This window comes from Sorex fumeus, unplaced genomic scaffold, assembly GCF_029834395.1.
Source record: "Sorex fumeus unplaced genomic scaffold, SorFum_2.1 ptg000061l, whole genome shotgun sequence".
NCBI lineage: Eukaryota > Metazoa > Chordata > Mammalia > Eulipotyphla > Soricidae > Sorex > Sorex fumeus.
In genome coordinates this window covers 45,796,972-45,816,935 of record NW_026606118.1, presented here as the reverse complement: position 1 = coordinate 45,816,935, position 19,964 = coordinate 45,796,972, and the positions used below count along the sequence as shown (strand labels likewise).

The 19,964-nt window shown below is 42.1% G+C and overlaps 1 protein-coding gene across 1 annotated transcript in view; it reads right to left on the bottom strand.

The window, feature by feature from the left end:
- The window catches only part of LHFPL6 (LHFPL tetraspan subfamily member 6), a 262,165-nt gene extending 250,482 nt beyond the window's left edge, over window positions 1-11,683 (bottom strand). The window contains exon 1 of the mRNA XM_056126198.1: window positions 11,254-11,683. Within this exon, the coding sequence (XP_055982173.1) occupies window positions 11,254-11,638 (385 nt within the window). The 5' untranslated portion in view covers window positions 11,639-11,683. The remainder of the gene's footprint in view (window positions 1-11,253) is intronic.
- Window positions 11,684-19,964: the final 8,281 nt, after the last annotated feature.

Below are 19,964 nucleotides of genomic sequence, written 5' to 3'. Positions count from 1 at the left end.
ACAGTGTGTGTAACAATGATAACTTTGTGTTGATGCAAATTTTATGCATCTTGTGATACTATAGAAAGATGTAAGGCCCATTTGAGTGTGTGTGGTTTAAGTTTTTCTTGTAGAACTTATTATGAATTATTCCTTAGTTAGATTTATTTATAGAATAACATCACATCATATAAGACAGCTAACCAATGTGCAATTTTTTTCGAGATTTACTGTGAATTCATTAAATCTTTTAATTACAACTAATTTTCACTTTACTAGTAATAGAACAAACATCAAAAGGCACTTCTTATAATACATTTTAAAGAATCTATTATAATTCCCATCACAGCAACTTATTCATATAAAAATTCTAAATGCTATCCAATGTCCTGATGATCATGTAACACTAGGGTAGCAACAGCCTAAATTTTTATTTATTTATTTATTTTTTAATTTTTATTAGTGAAACACCATGAGGTACAGTTGTAGACTTACAAATTTTTGTGCTTGGGTTTCAATTATACAGTGATCAAGTACCCATCCCTCCACCAGCACCCATCCTCCACCACCACGGGTCCCAGCATCCCTCTCACCCCTCATCCCCCCCACCAGCCTACCCTGCCTCTGTGGCAGGTCATCCATTTTGTTCTCTCTCTCTCTCTCCTTTTGGGTTCTGTGGTTTGCAAGAGAGGCATTGAGTGGCAATCATGTTTGGTCTATAGTCTACTTTCAGCATGTTTCTCCCAACAACCTTTATTTGGTGCTCCCTTCTCTATCTGAGCTGCCTTTTCCTCTAGCATGTGTGGCTGGCCTCCAAGCCATGGAGTAAACCTCCTGGTACTTATCTCGGCTCTACATCATTAATCATCAGGGAGATGCAGATCAAAACAACAATGAGATATCATCTCACACCAGAGACTGGCCCACATCCAAAAGAACAAAAGCAACCGGTGTTCGCCCAGATGATGCAAGAAAGGGACCCTCCTTCACTGCTGGTGGGAATGCCGACTGGTTCAGCTTTTTTGGAAAACAGGATGGACGATTCTCAAAAAATTAGAAATTGAGCTCCCATTTGACCCAGCAATACAACTCTTGGGAATATATCCCAGAGAGGCAAAAAAGTACAGTCAAAGTGACATCTGCACTTGTTTGTTCATTGCAGCGCTCTTTACAATAGCCAGAATCTGGAAAAAACCTGAGTGCCCGAGAACAGAATAGATGACTAGCTAAAGAAACTTTGGTTCATCTACACAATGGAGTACTATGTAACTGTTAGAAAAGATGAAGTCATGAAATTTGCATACCAATGTGCAATTTAAGTATTAGAAGGCTAATCCATAATTCCCTGGCCTTGGGATTGTAGTGTCTGGCTCTAGGTGGCTGGGCAACTGGTGGTAAAAAGGACAGTAGTGAAAAATCAAATGACTGTCTTAGAAAGACCGCATAGAGTAAGTAAATTATTGTGTGGGTGTGGGGGCGAGGATGGGGAGAATTGTAGTGAATCTAGGAAATGCTTTACAAAACTGTGAATACCATAAGATCTTCCAGGTGCAAAATCTTTTGCACTGCATCTATGCATAACTACGCACTGCATAGGAATTGTTGTCATTATTTTTCACTTCAAAAATAGTCTTAGGAAGTAAAAAATAATTCAAAACTCTAATAAAAATTAATAAAAATTAATAATTCAAAACTAAGGAAAAACAAAGGACACTGGGAAAAAATGAAACCAGGAATTTGAACATGCCTTAAGCAAGCAGGAACTAGCAACATTAGGCTGTTGCAGACCGAAGGAAGAAAAGCACAATCTGGGACTGATAGAACATTTGTAATTTGCAGCTGGAGCTACAAATCGAAAAAGTCTTCATTGAAGCACAGCTAGGAGAAAATTTGGTTCTATTTTCTGGTGTATAACACAGAGATGACTATCACCAGTAACAGAAGGTCAGTGATATAATAAAAAGAAAAACACAGTTACCAAGGACCTGTTTTAACAACAAGGCCCATATTGGCTGCTCATGTCACACCATCCCCAAAATAACGGGATGCAATGGGATGGAAAGAGATTGATAATTTAAACTTAACAGATAATGTAAGTCTATGTACTAAACTGGTATCATCTGAGGTTTTAAGTTAATAAATTAAGTGAAAATGCTTGTTCACTTAAATACATTATATGATTTATTCACTTCAATACACATTATATTTAAGTGAATAAAACTAGTTTCTCAAGATTCATTTGAAGTGAGCAAAATGTTTCTCCCTCTGGGATGAGGCTGTGCACTCTCCAATAGGGAGGGAATAAGTGCTGGTGTCTTTAGCCACACTTGCAAACTCAAAGCATCTTTTATCAAAATCTGATGTCGATGATGGATCTAAAGTCCTCAGAAGCCATCAAGTTAGAAAACAATGAAGAGTTTTACCAAAGTTTAGAAGACAAGTTCTAGAAGAGAAAAGCAATGTGGAAAAAATAAAATGGATGATTGCTATTTGAAACTGTCATTCTAAAATATCATCAAACACAAGCAGATAAAATTAGATTGCATCAAAGACATGTTAATTCATTTCTCTGTCTTTAATCAATCTGGAGTCCAAATTGAGTATATGCTACCTGCAGTGATCATCCTGAGTCCCTATTACCATCCCAGGCCACTTTCAACCTTTTCCACTCATGACTTCTTTCACCCCAGAAAAGCAAAATGGTACAGGCTGCCAAAAACACCTTGTATTTATCACACATTTGACTCTGAATTAATTTATGATCTTTACACTATTCAGAAACCTTTCACTTTTTCCAACTTCCCACTAACGCCCATTTTAGCTACAAGACCTAGATGAGGTTGCAAACTACAGTTTAAGAAGTGAGAATCGTCCCTGGTTTAGAGAGGAGAAGTACAAAGAAGGAAAGAAATCAATGGAAGAAGAAAATCACGAGAAGTAATGGGTGAACAGGCATCAGGGTTTCAATTATACCCGTGATATGGGTGAGCGGTATAGCCGTATATCCAAAACACAGACTTAACAATGAAAACATGAGATCTAAGCTGAAGTCACTGCAACTTTGTAATGTGCCTGTCTACTTGACAGGCAGGGATGGGGTGAGGGTTGGGATGGGAGGGAATAAGCGAACACTGGTGGAAGGAAGTTGACACTGGTGGAGGAATTGGTGTTGAAATAAATTTATGCCTAAAACTCAACTGTTAAAAACTTTGTAAATCACAGTTCCTTAATAAAATATGAATAAATAAAAAATAAATAAGGGAGGGTCTACACTTCATTCCCCTTCACTCCTCTCAGGCTAGCAAAGCCCAGTTCCCTAAGTGCACTGACCAGCCCTCCACCACAAACCTGTTCCTTCCTCTTTTTAGCAGTGTACCTGCAAGGACCTGAAATTGTGATGGATGGTGTGTTCTGAGCCCTAGAAAGTACTGTTTACTCAGTAAGAGTCTATCATCTGCCCCCCAAGGCATTTAATACCAGAAGACATTTTCTCACTGCTCAAAGCTGATCAGCTGTTCTGAGCACCCCCCTGCCCAAATCATTCCATTTTTCTTGGAAAGATCTGGCTTCTGGTCCATCTCTTGGTTTTCAATATGGTCTTCATGTTTCTCCATGAGCAACTCCTTACTAAAAATCAATGACATGAACACTCCTGAGATTGTATTAAGATCTTATTTTGATGTACACTGGTGAATGGACGGGTGTTGAAACATTGTATGACTGAAACCCAATCATGAACAACTTTGGAACTGCATATCTCACTGATTCGATAATAAAATAAAATATGAAATATCTTGAGTCCTCCCTCTCTAAAACCTTGCTTCTGGTATAGAATGATAGTAAATGAAAAAATATACAATGTATATAGTAAATATTATATATGCTATATTTATAATGCCGGGTTCTGCAAAGGATTCAGCACCATCGACCATATCCACACGATAACCAAGCTCATTGAGGTTTCTCGGGAGTTCAAGATGCCGCTCTGTTTAACGTTCATTGATTTAAAGAAGGCTTTTGATTCTGTTGAGACAGAAGCGGTCATTGAAGCCCTAGCCAATCAGGGCATTCAAGCCCAATACATCAAGATCCTCCGTGAGCTGTACTGCGGATTCACTACCAGGATCTCACCATTCTACAAAGAAGTGATCGTTGATGTCAAGAGAGGGGTGCGGCAGTGTGATACCATTTCACCGAAACTCTTCAGTGCCACCCTCGAGAACATCATGTGACGACTGGAATGGGAAGGAATGGGAGTGAAGATAGATGGTCGGCAACTACACCACCTCCGCTTTGCTGATGACATTGTTTTAATAACACCAAACATCAGCCAAGCGGCACAAATGCTGGCCGACTTTGACCGTGAGTGTGGAAAGGTAGGACTACAGCTGAATCTTACGAAGACAATGTTTATGAGAAACAGCCTCGTTCCTGATGCCCCATTCGCTCTCAATGGAACGACCATCTCCGAATGCAACAGCTATGTGTACCTAGGTCGAGAGGTCAACATGACAAATGACCTGGCATCCGAGCTGCACAGGAGGAAGAGAGCGGCTTGGAACGCTTTCAAGAACGTCGAAGAAATAGCTAAGAGGACGAAGAACCTCCGGCTCTGGGCACATCTCTTTGATTCCACTGTTCTTCCTGCATTAACATATGCCTCAGAGACCTGGGCCCTACGCAAACAGGATGAGAATGCTATTCAGGTCTCCCAAAGAAGAATAGAAAGAGCTATGCTTAGAATATCACGTTTCACTCAAATGAGAGAAAAAATCCGGAGTTCCGACATCCATCGACGATCAAGAATCAGGGACGCTGTCTCATTTGCCAAGGTGTCAAAAATCAGATGGGCTGGTCACGTAATGATATTTAGAGACGACCGCTGGACTAGAGCTGTTACCAACTGGATTCCACGGGATGTCAAAGGACCACGTGGCCGCCCACCTACCAGATGGTCAGACTTCTTCGTGAAGATCATGAACGATCGGTTTGAGGCTCTTCATGATCCCAGAGCGAACAGATGCCATTGGGCTACACTAGCACGCGACAGGGACAAATGGAGATGTTACTGGCGCCCGCTCGAGCAAATTGACGACTAACGGGAAGTTAAGTTATTTAAGTGATATTTATAAAATATGTAGTAAGAGAAAAAGCTCCAGGAAAACAATTTTCTGTCACCAAATAAGAAGTGACAGAAAAAAGGACATATTCAGTCCTATCAGACTACAGAGGAAGGTCTTCAGAGCTGAGATATTCATATCAGATCATGATACAAGGAAACTGTACAGTTCTTTAAAAAAGTCATCTATAGTCATCAGAGTTTCAGAAATAGTAAGTCGGTAACTTGGAATAGGGTTATCAAGAATCAACCAACAACACCTAGAATCTCATTAGAAAAGCAAGTTCCTCCAAATCTACTAAATAGGGAACTCTTGGGGACCCAGGTAACCTGTATGTCCAAAAGTCCTTTGGATGATATGATGTAATGTCAAGTTTGAGAAACCCTGGCTCAAAGCCATTTACTTGGACTTTCCATTGTAAGCATCAGGAAGTTAAATGAACAGAGCAATAATCATAAGGTGCAATTTAAACAGGATCAAAAAGAGCCCTTTCAACTCCCCCAGCTGGCCTCAGAAAAGCCTGGTTCTTAAAATTAAAGCAACTACTTTGAATTAAGACACTGTCACTAAAAAGTCACTCTGCCCATTAATATGCCAACACATCATTTATCTTACTCCTCAGTTGTCACTTACCAGAGTTATGAAGAAGAGCATTGTGTGGCATCCCAGGTAACAGGTTAGTTTTAAAGTGGAGTAAGGGAAGCAGAGTTGAGATTCTCATCCAAAAACGGTGAAAGACAGGCCCAGAGGGGACCCAGAAGAGAGGAGATTCTGGCACGGTAATGATGCTTTCAGCTCGGAGAAAAAGGGATGCTCAGAGAAACATTTGTCATCATTACCATCTTGATTGGCATTTAACTAGCAATTAGTTGGGGGGGGGGGGGGTGCAAAGCTGGTCGCCCTTGGTTTCCTAGAAAAGAGCCAGGTCTAAACTAGAAAGGATCTAATCTGATTGACATTCTGTATGCATTCTATGCATCTGTGGAAGTCACAATCAAACTAAACATGGAATCCACAAATCTGGGGCTCTCTTTAGTGTCCCTCATTACGGTGATGGCAATTTCCCAAGACGACAGCTACAAATTCAAGCCCTAATATATCAGTGCCAGTACAGAACCTCCGGACTTATTATGCCTTGAAATATTCTTCCACATTTCCTTTGCAAAATACACAAATAAGATAGTTTACTAACATACACATCCCAGTTTGATATTCATTCATTTTTCGAAAGTCAATGGCTGGAAGTCCGCTACAAGTGTGTGGGGGACGAAGGGCAGTTAGGATAGAGAAGGGATCAGTATGACAATAATAGTCAGGAATGATCACCCTGGACAAGAACGGAATGTTGAAAGTAGATAAAGGATATACAAAGGATAACCATCAGTATCTATATTGCAAACCATGATGTCCAATGGGAAAAGGACAGAAAGAGAGGGACAAAGAGAGAGAGAGAGAGAGAGAGAGAGAGAGAGACAGAGACACAGAGAAACAGAGACTCAGAGAGACAGAGACTCAGAGACTCAGAGAGACAGGGAGAGAGAGAAAGAAGAAAAGTGCCTGCTATAGAGTGAGCAAAGGTGCCTGTACAATGCCACTTTGCACTGCTCCATCAGTTGACAGGCAACATCTGAACCTCTACCCAACCACAGCAAGACAATTCAAAACTCAGGCTGATGCTCTGTCCTTTTGGAGAGTGAAAGGAAACTGGGGATATTGGTGGTGGGACATACACACTGGTGAAGGAAGGTACAGTTGTTGGAACATTATATGACTGAAACCCAACCATGAACAACTTTGTAACTGTGTATATCACTGTGATTCAATAAAAAAAATTAAATATGAGTAATTCCTTATGAACCATAATAAGATTCAGAAGTACATAATACTCTGACTCAGAGCAACTCCATACTGTAAGCATACTAATATTTTATTATATATTATGTCTCTTAGAGGCTTTCTACATAACTTCTCAGAAATGGAATTGAGGGTAAAAGTCAGCCATACATTGGTTTTAAAACTTATGACGAACATTATATGAAGAGGTGACAAATAAAATTGGTGTTAAGAGTTACCAAATAATGGGAGGATGGGGGTGGGGGGATATTATCCATGGTGGTGGAAAATGGGCACTGGTGGAGGGATGGGTATCTGATCATTGTATAATCGAAACCCAAGCACAAAAAATTGTAAATCTACAACTGTAAAAAAAAAAGAAACAAACAAAAATAAATAAATAAAAAGGAATATCCATAAAAAGAAAAAAGATAGAATATAAGAAAAATACCTGATGAGGGGGATGGGGGGTGGGAGGGATACTGGGACCCGTGGTGGTGGAAAATGAGCACTGGTGGAGGGATGGGTATTTGATCATTGTATAATTGAAACCCAAGCACAAAAACTTGTAAGTCTACAACTGTACCTCATAGTGTTTCACAAATAAAAATTTAAAAAATTTAAAAAAAAAAAGACTTACCAAATAAAAAAACACAGAAGTCACCGATTCCTTGAAGTAGCAAATGCTCATTAGCGGAGTGAGCAAAGGTGGGTGTACAATGCCAACTTTGCACTGTTCCATCAGTTGACAGGTGACATCTGAACCTCTACCCAACCACGGCAAGACAATTCAAAACTCAGGTTGACGCTCTGTCCTTTAACTAGTTCCAAAGTCCTGCAGGGGATCTGCTGCCTGATGTTACACCATATGTGTCAACCCCAGACACAGCAGGCAGGGCAGGCGGGGAGCCTCCATACTTCCCCGTCTCCAGCTTCCCGTTGTTTTCAGAGCAACCCTAATGTTAGCTAAACATAACCTTTCAGGATGAATCATTCTGGCAAGAAAATCCGCCCTGGAGTCTAGCACCCTATGCTTGCACTATATTTATCGACATTCTCTGTACGACTCAGAGAACTCACTGATGACGGGGTCGGGGCTGGGGTTTTAGACCTGATAAAACTCACCCATTTCACGAAAGAAATTGTAAAATGACATTAGTTCCCACGTAAATTTTGATAACTAAAAAACCCCAACGGTTATGAAATAAACAACGTGAGGTACTCTCTTCAAAGTACTGGGGGGGTCGGGGGTAATATTTTGATCTAATCATTACATGACTGATTACTGGCAATTTTTCAAGACCTTTCCTATTATTCATTCCTAATGATAAAATTTACTATTATCTTGATCGCTGGGGTGTTTTTACTTACTTGTACCCTCCAGAGGTTCAAGTAGGAAAAGCCTCCTAGGTTTTCCATTCAGAATTCTTTTTGTAAGATATGACATCATATGAGGAAGGAGGAGAACACAGCTAGTAATAAATTATATCCTGAGCTTAATGTCATAACTCTTACTGAGCCAGAGTTCATAAAATGCACATGCAAATGAAAAAGACAGACCTCTTCAAGATATGTATATACATGTATATATATATATATATATATATATATATACATCCTTAGTGGTCTTTCCTCTTGAATTTTCTGTAAAGTAGAACATTTAGCTCTATATAATTCGAAAAAAAATCTATGTATAGTTTTAAAAGGAGATCACAAATCTCAAGGGTCTCAGATTCACTTCCTGTTGCCTTTCTTCATTATACATTTTAAAGATAATCAATAAAAACTGATTTCTCTTTGTAAGCATTTTCCCATTCTGCCAGAAATAACAGCCACCTGTGCTGTAACCTGGTGCAGTGGGGGAGGGGAGGAGAGGGGAGGGGGAGGGCACAAGGGAAAAGAAGAATTAAAAGTAAATTTTACCATAAGGGGAGAAACAGAAACTGCCTAAGCATTTTTTCTGAGCCAAGTAAAACACAAACAGCAAACCCAGCTTATTCTTTTTTTTTTCTTTTTGGGTCACACCCTGTGATGCACAGGGATCACTCCTAGCTCTGCACTCAGGAATTACCCCTAGCGGTCCTGGCAACACTCAGGGGACCATATGGGATGATCAGGATCAAATGCAGATTAGTTCTATGCAAGGCAAACACCCTACCCTGTTCTATTGCTCCGGCCCCACAAGTTTCTTCTTAAAGACAAAAAAGTGAATACTTCTGGCATTAATTCTAGTCTTAAAATCTGTGGTATCAATGAGTTTTCAAAATCAATTTATATTCTAGGGGGATGGAGCTATAACACAGCAGGTAGGGTGTTTGCCTTGTACACGGCCAACCCAAGTTGGATTCCTCCGCCCCTCTCGGAGAGCCAGGCAAGCTACTGAGAGTATCTCACCCGCACCGCAAAGCCTGGCAAGCTCCCCGTGAGGTATTCGATATGCCAAAAACAGTAACAACAAGTCTCACAATGGAGACGTTACTGGGCCCACTCGAGCAAATCGATGAACAATGGGAGGACAGTGCTACAGTGCTACAATTTATATTCTACTTCCAGTACCACTCTTTTTGTTTCCTTGTCATTTTGCTATATTTTTTCAATCAATATACCCATCACAAGCAAGCTTTTGCTAAAGTTGAACACCAGAGCAATAAGGTAAAGAGAGTGAAGTCCTCCAAATTGCTTTCTAGGGCAAAGCAAGAAGCAAAAATAAAGGACAAAACCCTAAGAGTAGACTTACATCAGTAAGGAAATAAAGAACAACAAACAACTCTCCTTTTTGTTCCAAAATAGAAAACTTTCTGTCACTTGCAATGTGAGAGGCATAGAGCTGGAGGCCACACCCAGAGAGCCCTGGGGCTACTCCTGGCTCTGTACTCCCTCCTGGTGATGCTGTGGGACCACAGGCAGTATCCAGGATCAAGCTTGGTTCATAACGTGCAAGGCACCACCTCACCCTGCACACGATCACTCTGGCTCCGCCACTTGCATTTTTAGACAAGAATTGTCTTGTTTAAAATGTTACATGAAATTTTTATTTTTCTTCGTTTTATTTTTACTTAGATTTTGGCGGATCCACGCTTACCAGTGCTCAGTTCTGTGCTCAAGGATCATTCCCAGTGGTGCTCAGGGAACCATCCATATGTAGAGCTGATGATTAAAGTGGGGTCAGATAGCCAGGCAAGCATCATAACCCCTGTACTAAATTTCTGGTCCCAAATTTTTTATTTTATCAAAAATATTTTGAACTCGTTTGTTGCAGGGGTGTTCTCCAATATGAAGAGTCTGTCTTAGAACTATCTACCCATTTTAATGCTCCTTCCAGGTTTTTCACAGAGAAAGAAGGAATGTAAGAAAACACCAAACACAAAAGTAACAGACTTGAACTTTGTAATGAAGTTGAAAATACACTTTGTATGTGTTTCCAGCTCCCTATTTTGTTCCATTCTGTAGTATCTACAGCCAATGTCATATTTCACCAGGGTGAATTATAAATCAGCCAAGTTCAGTCCATCAGGTTGAATAACAGAGGTGAAAAGCTCAGCAAAAATATATATAAAGTATAATTAAAACCATATGACCAGAGATATTGAAGCAATACTTGCTGGAGAAAACCCAAGTAAAAATCAGACCTTTTTTTGGTGTTAGTGAAACTATCCAGTCCGTTTGAGATAAGAATACAGCTTTTGCAAAAATTCTGTTTTTTCTTCTTTACTATAACTACATACCGGAAAGTAAAATCCTAACGTGGTAATTAAACCTATAGTTAATATTTGTAGCATGCTGAAATTCGTAGTTGTTAATGAAAAATGATCTCTCATTTAAAACAGCAATGACTTATTTACAAATATAGTTTAAGATTGGGCAAGGGTCAATTTCACACCCACCAAAAAAGTACTGAAGGCTTGTGACAACAATGTGAAATTGAAATTTTTTTCCACTTTTCCTCTGAAAAATGTAATGATTCCTATAAGACATCGATACTTAATTGCTTATTGTTGAACATAAAAAGCAGGAAGCTATAAAATCCAAACTATCTCTCCTACTGCATTATAAACAACCTGGATGTTAGTATTTCACATAGGTGGTACTTAGCAGGCTAATAATGCATGGGTCTAAGGATGTGCGGGAATTAAGAGCTCTTGAGGCTGTAAAGCAACTCCAATAAAAATCTGTAATTTGGGCAATCTATCATCAAAGCCAGTCTGGGTCTATTTCTCACAAGTATGCTAAGTACCGGCTGCGATCATCTCAGTAGAGGCCTGGAATACAACCTTCAAAACTGCTTTAAGATTCTGGAAAACAGCTCAAGCGAGTCACTTACCCCCCACAAACTGGATTCCTCCGGCCACTCTTCCCACTGTCCTGGAGATGAGCTCAGAGACACAGCATCCCATGAGGGCAGTGAGCGCCACCAGGAGGAGAAGGCCACAGCCCAAGCCTGTCACGATGGTACAGATTCTCCATTCTGTGCTGGGGATGCCCTGGAAAGAGGCATAACGCCCACACTCCTCCACCATCACCATCATCTGCCGGCTCTCATCGTGCACGGGATAGGAGCACCTCCGGAAAGTGCCGAAGGACACAGGCTTGCCCAGCTGGGAGCCCCAGAGCCAGTAAGGCATAAAGAAGCCCACGCAGGAGGTGGCAGCACAGAGAAAGGAGAGCAGAGCCCAGATCACTCCGGTGCAAGTCAGACTGGATGCCATCGTTCACAGACTGTGTCAACGAGGACCCCAGAGGGCTACTGGGGGCCACAGCAGTGAAGAAGGTATATGACCACCAGCACCCTGCTCAGTCCCGAAGTTCTGAAATGCAGGAGGGGATGTTTACTGACAGAATGGATCTACAGTTCTCATTGGGCATTCGCGTCCCATCCTCTGCAGTCTGGATGGTGGTCCCTGGTAAAACAAGGAAATAGAAAAAGTTACGTGTCTCTTTAGAGAACTGAGAGCACCCGTTTAGACTGTCTACAACTTTCCATGAATAAAAAATTCATACTTGTCTCAACACTTCTAAAGGGGGGGAGGGGGGTGGACTAATTATCTCCATGAACATCTCAATGCAAACTAACACAAAGCTTTCTCATGTCTATCTCCTCTCAATGCTTCCGAATTAACTCTGACAGCTATTTACTTAAAGAAACGCAGGACTCCTATTTGCCTAGCCAGTGAGTTCACGGTCTATCTTCACATAAAAAGTAATGTAGCATTTTTACTGGCTGCAAACATGGTTCCAAATATTATAATAAAACGAGCCATTCCGTGTCTTGTTTATTTGGCATGCAAGTTCATGCTCAGTGTTCCTACCAACTTGTCTGTGTCCTTTTAGGCGCATTAACTCGGAATGAGCTCGGACAAAATAATTAGGACAATTTGTATAACTGCAGAACACCACCAATCAACAAACAGCCTAGACACTAGATCTGAGAAACCATCAGCTACTGGGTAGCATTTGTGAATCCCTTCAGCCCTCTGAGCATTGATGAACATGAGAGCCCAGGCGTGGATTATTTTCATATCAGCAATTTTGATTCACTGCGTCCAAAAGAACCGTTGTAACCGTCTTTCCTGCTGAATGATTGTCAGCGGCTAACTTGAAAAGTCATCTATACTTAAAGTCATCCATACTTTACAGTACTCTGAGGAGCTCCAGTCATTCCAAAGCAATGACTTTCTCCCCCCGCCATGCCCCCGCCCTTTCAAAAGAATTTCGGGACCGTTTTCCCACACTTTCCCCTCAAGCCCTGGATTCCGAAAGCACCGAGTCTCTGCACGGCTCAATTCCCCCTCCACGACTCTCCACTCCAGTTTCCAGGATTCTCTGCAAATAGCCTTTTTCCCACACTTCATCGCCACCCAACCCTGACTCGCACCCGTTTCCCCGCCAGCCAGCATCCCATCTCCGGTCCCAATCTGTCTAATCAGAGGAGCCAGGGCTACTTTGTGTCCTCTTTTAAATCTGCGGGTTGCGGTCAGCGTCAGCGGCTGAAGTTGGTGTGTCTGGACAGAGCGTCTGGGGAAAGGCTGGCGGGGAGTGGTGGAGAGTTTAGGGACCCTCGTCTCCAGCAGAGCGGACAGGCGTCCCCCGCCAGACCAGATCCGAGGCAACCCTCCAGCCGACACACCACGACCCCTCCACCCCCAAAGGAGAGAGGCATTTCCAAGCGGGGTCTGCGCGCGGCCGGGGGCTCGGGCTGGGAAGAACCAGCAGCCCCCCCCCCCGGAGGCAGCGGCCGAGAGCGGAGCCGAAGCGGCCAGCCCAGCCCCGGGGAGCAGCCCCAACTCCAGCGTCCGAGGAAGGGGTGATCTCGGGGCACCCTCCGAGCCCCACGCTCCACTTACGCGGCGGGCGGGCGGCGATCCGCTGCTCCTCTCCCGGGTCCCGGGCGCACGCACGACTTGGCTGTCTTTGCCCGGGCAGGACATCCAAGGCTCTCCCAGCCCGGGCTTCCTCCTCGGCCGCTGCCCCGAAGGACTCCAGGGAGGAAACGGCGTCGGGGCGTGGGCGGGGGAGCCCCCAGGAAAAAAAAAAAAAAGCCGAGCAGCGCCGCCACCGGTGGCGCCCGCAGTTCCCCCGCGGGTCTCCGGAGTGCAGCGGGTGCGCGCGGGGCGCCGGGGCTGACTCGCAGGGCTCGGAGCCGCCTCGGGCAGGCGAGGCACGCACCGCTCCACCCTCCCTCCCTCCTTCCCTCCCATCCGCGCCGCCCTCCTCGTCTGTCCCCTCCCCTCGCGCCCGCCGCCGCCGCCGCCGCTGCCGCGGGGGAGCGGCCCCGAGCCCCGCGCCTGCAGGGGGCGCGCCCCTCGGCCCCGCGCGCTCCAGGGGGACCCCCAGCCTGGCGCTAGGGGGGCAGTGGGCAGGGCTGGGCGGGCCGGCCCATCCTCGCCCACACTCCTTCCACCCGGAGAGGGGGTGGCGGAGGAGAGCTGGAGTCGAGGGAAAGTTTCTAATCGCCTGGCGATTCTCCGGGTGGGGGACCACGGGAGACGAGACTTATTCTCTCTTTGCTTTTAAGCTCCGGTTTTCTGCAGCCTTTAGGGGGACGGAGTGGCTAGAGTCTTTTGACCTTTGAGGAGGCTCTGGAATGCAGCGACTTGGCAGCGGGGTGAGCAAAGCCATGTGGACATAGGAAGGAGCACGAGATCGGAGAGTCTGTTCCCCTGCCCCCCACCGCCACCCCGCCCACCCCAGCCCGGGAGACGACAGCGGGGACGTCCAGAGATCCCCATCCTCCCAGAGCTGCCAACCTCCTGGGGAACTTCTCCCGCTTGCCCACTGACCCCGTGCCCCCTTCTCGGCTCTTCTCCCATCCCTCCGTCTCTTCTTTCTCCGTCTCTTCCTATCAATCTTGCAATCAATATCACCATTGAATTTCTTTTCTAAGAAACAACTGATTTTGATTCGCCCCTCTGGACTCGAGGTCCTTTGGGATTGTGTATGTGTGTTTGTGTGTGTATGTGTGTGTGTGTTGCTTGCCATTTTTGCTAAATTCTCCTTAGATTATTGGGTAAGGTGGGGGGGGACCCTCTACTGAAGACCCTCTTGTAAGACCCCTGCCTTCTGGGGAATCACGTTTTGTGAAGGAGATTCTTCCCAAGACACAAATTATGAGGTTCTTTTTCAATGTAGTTGAAAGAAATAAGTGGGTAGTTCTAGGCTTTATAGTAAAATTTCAAATTGCACCCTGTTAATTAAGCTGTGATGGTGCACTTTTCCCATGACAACTGAAGCTATGTTCTTTCATTATTATTTTGAAAGACTTGAGGTAAGTAGTTCCAACTTCTTTGAGGTCAAAGACTGTTTGAAGGATGTGATGGAACTGATAAGCTTCCCCACTGAGTTCCCCAATGTCTAAGGCTTTATCACAGTGATTTTATGTAGAACAGGGGAATCGGCCTGCCACGAAAAAATTTAACAAGGTTTGGGAATTTTTTTTTATCACCATCAGAAGTTGCTATCAGCAGCAAGTGCATAAAATGGGTAAAAAGGGATGTTGCTAAACCCTACAATGAAACAATATATGTCAGCCCCTCACCAGAACGATCCCCCCCATATCAATAATGCACAAACTAACAAAACCTGTTTCAATGAAATGGTAGATTCTTGCGTATAATCCATGTCTGATCAGAATCCCTGGTCAAATGAACTCAGTTGAATTGGTACAAGGCACAAACTATTGAGTAATCATGTAGTAATGATTGGTCTGACTCCCAGTTGCATTCCATTCCCTAGTTATTACACAGAGCCTTCAGATCTATGTAATGTTAAGGTAGAAGTTAGGGCTATAAAGTCAAAATACTGGTAGCACAATTCAAACTCACTCCCCACATAAATGACTAGGATAGTTCTCAAGCTTAGAAGAACCTTAAGCCCCGAGTGATGGGCCGGGCAAAGGAAGTAGGGATGGTTGTGTATGAGATAGACACTAAATTTTATTATTTTTCCTGTCCTCAAAAAGGGAAGAGAAAATATTTCAAAGGTTCAGTCATTATTTGCAGAAAGGGTAAGTGATTTTCCTGAGAACTTATAGCTCTAGAACTATATTCTAGCAACATCTAGAATTCTCATTATAGTCAAAACAGAACAGAGTAAATGCTATTGGAAACATGTTGCTAACATGGAAAAAGAAGACGGAGGGAGGTCTGTGGAGCTGGATCAAAGTGGTGGAGCCCATGACTTGCAGAAGGAGTACCTTGATTTTGACCCCTACATGCCCTCCACCACCACCTCCAGATGTGACCCAGGGAGCCCCCCATACACACATGTATGGAACATAGGAAGACAACTGAGACTCTGAAAGGTCACTGTCAAAATTCACTTGGCTAAATTTGGAACTTGAATCCCTGTAATAGTATACTATGCTTTCACAACCAGTTGATACTGCATCTTGCTGTATTTCAAATAATTCAGCCCAGGTTTGATCCTAGGCAAATCATATGGTCCCCAGAGCCCCACCAGGAGTGATCCCTGAGCACTGCTAGTTGTGGCTGCAAGAGAGAGAGAGAGAGAGAGAGAGAGAGAGAAAGAGAAAGAAATATTTTTTTAATTTGTGAAAATATATTTTATTGTTTCTGGGGCTGGAGCAATAGTACAGAGGGAGGGCATTTGCCTTGCACGTGGCTGACCTGGGTTTAATTCCCAGCATTTCATCCCATATGGTCCCCCGAGCACTGCCAGGAGTAATTTCTGAGTGCAATGTCAGGAGTAACCCCTGAGCATTGCTGGGTGTGACCCAAAAAGGAATATATATATATATGTATATGTATATATATACTTTGCTGTTTCTATACTGCCGTGAGAATCAAAATTCCAAATTTTGATGAATGAATTTGAAGTAACCTTTGAGAATCTGTTGTCTTATATATCCCAATATATTTAAATAGATGAGCTTTTAATATGATTGTAACTCATAACTTCTAGCATCATGATTATACAAGTGTTCATATTTGAGAAATGGTCATCTAATCTTATTCAAGTACATGATTTTAGAGACAAAAAAAGCAGAGGCTCAGAATCCTTACCGCGTCTTATCCTAAGCAAAGCCTAGAATTCATTCATCCTGATTTCTCTTTTCATTCCACTATGTAATTATCTTCCCAACTATAAAATCTTGTGAATTTCTCCTTGAGTTCAGCATGCATACTTTATAGACAAAATATATTATAATCTCTTTAAAGCTCTTGCATTAAATTTGCACCTTCAAGGGATCTTTAAATTACTTCTCAGCCAGAAGTTCCCACATACTAAATACTACTTATACTTTCTATTCCAAGGTTGAGTTTCTAGTATGTTTGGATAGTTGTTCCATTGAGTCATAAGGTGAGATCATGAGTGCAAAGGTATGTGCAAAGCTGAAAGACATCTCTGACAACTCTCTTGGTTAGCCACCCAGTGATAATTTCCACCCTTCTCTCCCTTATTTGTTACTTTTCCAAACTTTCTTTACACTAGCAATGGTCAATTGACCCTGTTCTAGTCAGTCTTCTAGTGAAAGAAAATTCAAGAACCTTCCCTACTTCCTTTGCACATATTCTTGAAGGATAAGATGTCTGATGCTATACTACTTGTAGCCATGAGAATAATCATAGAGACGTAGTCAGGTTAGACAACCAATTTTTTAATTTTTCAAAAATATGGATTGTCAATCTGGATTAAATCATTACTCTTTGAATTTTCTCCTGTTGTAGCTAAAACTTTCCTAATGGAAAGTTAGGAGCAATTAAGAGAAGACGTCAATGATAGGAAATGTGTATTAATCTACTGTGTCTCCCAATGCTTGTCAATGAAAAATCGATACTCCAACAGACATAGAAAGATTGCACTCATCTGTGGAATATAAAGTATCAGAATGAAAGACCAACACCCAAGAATAGTAGAGATAAGGACCAGGAGGTTTACTCCAAGGCTTGGAAGCAGGCCTCACATGCTGGGGGAAAGGCAGCTCAGATAGAGAAGAGAACACCAAGTAAAGGGTGCTAGGAGGGCCTGCTCGGGATGGGAGATGCATGCTGAAAGTAGACTATAGATCAAGCACAATGGCCACTCAATGCCTCTATTGCAAACTACAATACCCAAAAGGAAAGAGAGAACAAAAGGGAATGTCCTGCCACAGAGGCGGGGGGTGGGGGCGGTGGTGGGGGGGCGGCTGGTGGGAGGGATACTGGAGATACTGGAATCACTGGTGGTGGAGAATGGGCACTGGTAGAGGGATGGGTACCCGATCATTGTATAACTGAAACGAAAGCATAAAAGTTTGTAAGTATGTAACTGCACTTCACGGTGATTCAGTAATAAAAAAAAAAATTAAAAAAATCGATACTCCATAGCTAAACATTAACTGGGGGAATTAATAACAAATCAGTTGATTATTATATTTGTTCTAGGGAGGGACTCTTATGGAGTGGGCAGTTAATCTTGAAACAAAATGGGCTTTCTATGTAAGAGTAGAGTTTGGATGTGACAGTGAAATATAGGAAATCAATCACTTCTGGCCAACAAAGAAAAGGTGGAAAGAGATATCTTCATTTCACATTTATGGAAACACTATAATTTGACTGATACAATGTCTATAATTTCCAATTGCTTCCCTCATTAGTTTTCCTTAGCAATCTCTCCAGTAGAAACAGTAAGCTTAAATCTCCATTTCCCAGCCTCCCTAGAGGATTGAGTGACTATGTGACAGTTGGAGTTTATGAGATGAAAGTAGAGTGATGCTGATACAGTTACCACCACTTATTTCTTCCTGTCCAGAAAATGGACATTGTAACACCCTGAGCACAAGAGTTATTACTCAACTATGTGGTGCTATGCATGAGGACAAAAGCCAACATGCTAATAATTATGGGGTAAACTGGTAGAAAATCTGTATCTTTGAGGACTTTATGAAGTTGCTTTGTTATTTACACTCAGGCATCTCTTGGGTGAAGAAACTAAGCTTTAGCTATTTAAGTCAGATTTTAACAAAAACAATACAGATAACAATTACTGGTAACTTTTCAAGGATGTAGCACCATAGTGAAGTAGGTTTGACACAGAGACACGAAGCTCAGCAAAGAGAGGATGGAAAATAATTTAAGAGATAAATCATTTTTTAACAAAAGTATATGCAGAGGGCATACAGCATCAATTGCATATCGTCTGGAATATGGGTCTACCTTAGAATTTTGTAGTAGAAGCAAAAATAAACATATAAATAATTATCAAGCTGCCTATCCTTAAAGTGTTAACTTTAAGAAATCCTTGCTATTACATGGCTATAACTGGAGGGTACCATGATGCATCTAGTCAGAAAGAGAATGCAGGTACAGAATGATTTGTCTCATGTAGGATACAAAGAAACAGTATCGGTCAAAGACAGCAAACCTGAGAACTACTTTACCGAACTTGAGCTTACCAACTGTCTGTAGGATGAGATTCTGAGACAGTGATGGAAAGAAGTGAACACTCTGGTATAAGCTTGAAACTAAATCATTATCCATATTGCAGGTATGGTGCAATATGAAAAGGAAAAAAAAGTAAGACAAATTTTCAACATTACAAAATAACCTGATACAAGAAAATTCCCCTGAAAAAACCCTGGGAGAGAGAATTGCAGCAAGGTGAAAGATGCAAAGGACAGCTACTGGAAAACAAACGATAATCTGCATGGGATCAGGGAAAAGAAATTATCGTTATCTGCTCCTGGCTGGCTTGTCAGCTCTTCATCAGAATTAATTATTTGTTCTTCAACAGACGCTGTGAGATACTACCCCCACCACCACCCCGCACCTTCCCAACAAGTACACCATGAGCTGGAAGACTATTATCACACTTCTCAATACAGAAGTAATGAAAAGTGTTTAAAATCCACAATTGGAGATTATGATAAATTCCTCATTTGAGGCATTTTCTTTTTTCTTTCATTCCTAACCTACCTGTTCCTTTCATAAATCTCTTCTTAAGACAAATTTAAATTTCTGTGCAATTTTAGTGCATTCTGTCTGTCTGATATATAAGGGGACATTCACAAGGGAAAATTGACCCGGCAGGGTTTCTTGGTCTCCATTTCAAGCAGTCTCTGAATGAGATCTGTACTGCTTTAGAATTTTCATTCTTCCATTTTTATACATATGTTTACCATAGCTATTCCAACTTCCTATTATAGTTGCCTATTTCATTTTCTATGAACTTTCTTTTATGTTTTTGATACACTCAAGACCCTTCTTCCCTGTAGAAATTGCGATGCCTAGTTATGTACAATTTCTAAACATAGTGATATACATGACTATTCTACCTCAGGAAATCTCATGGAATTAATGCACAAATAGTACATAGCACACTCCCAGGGGTACTTTCTACATAATTCATTTAAAGTTTACAAATCGCTTTGAAAATATGAACTGCCATATAATTTTATGTATTATTCTTTTATGAATGAAAGTAGCAGACAAATTTAAGTCAATAACTTATTCATAAGAAGAAATGCAAAGTGTTAAATCATATTTAACATAGCAAATACGTCACATTAAACCATCAGAAGGGAAAATATCCATATTA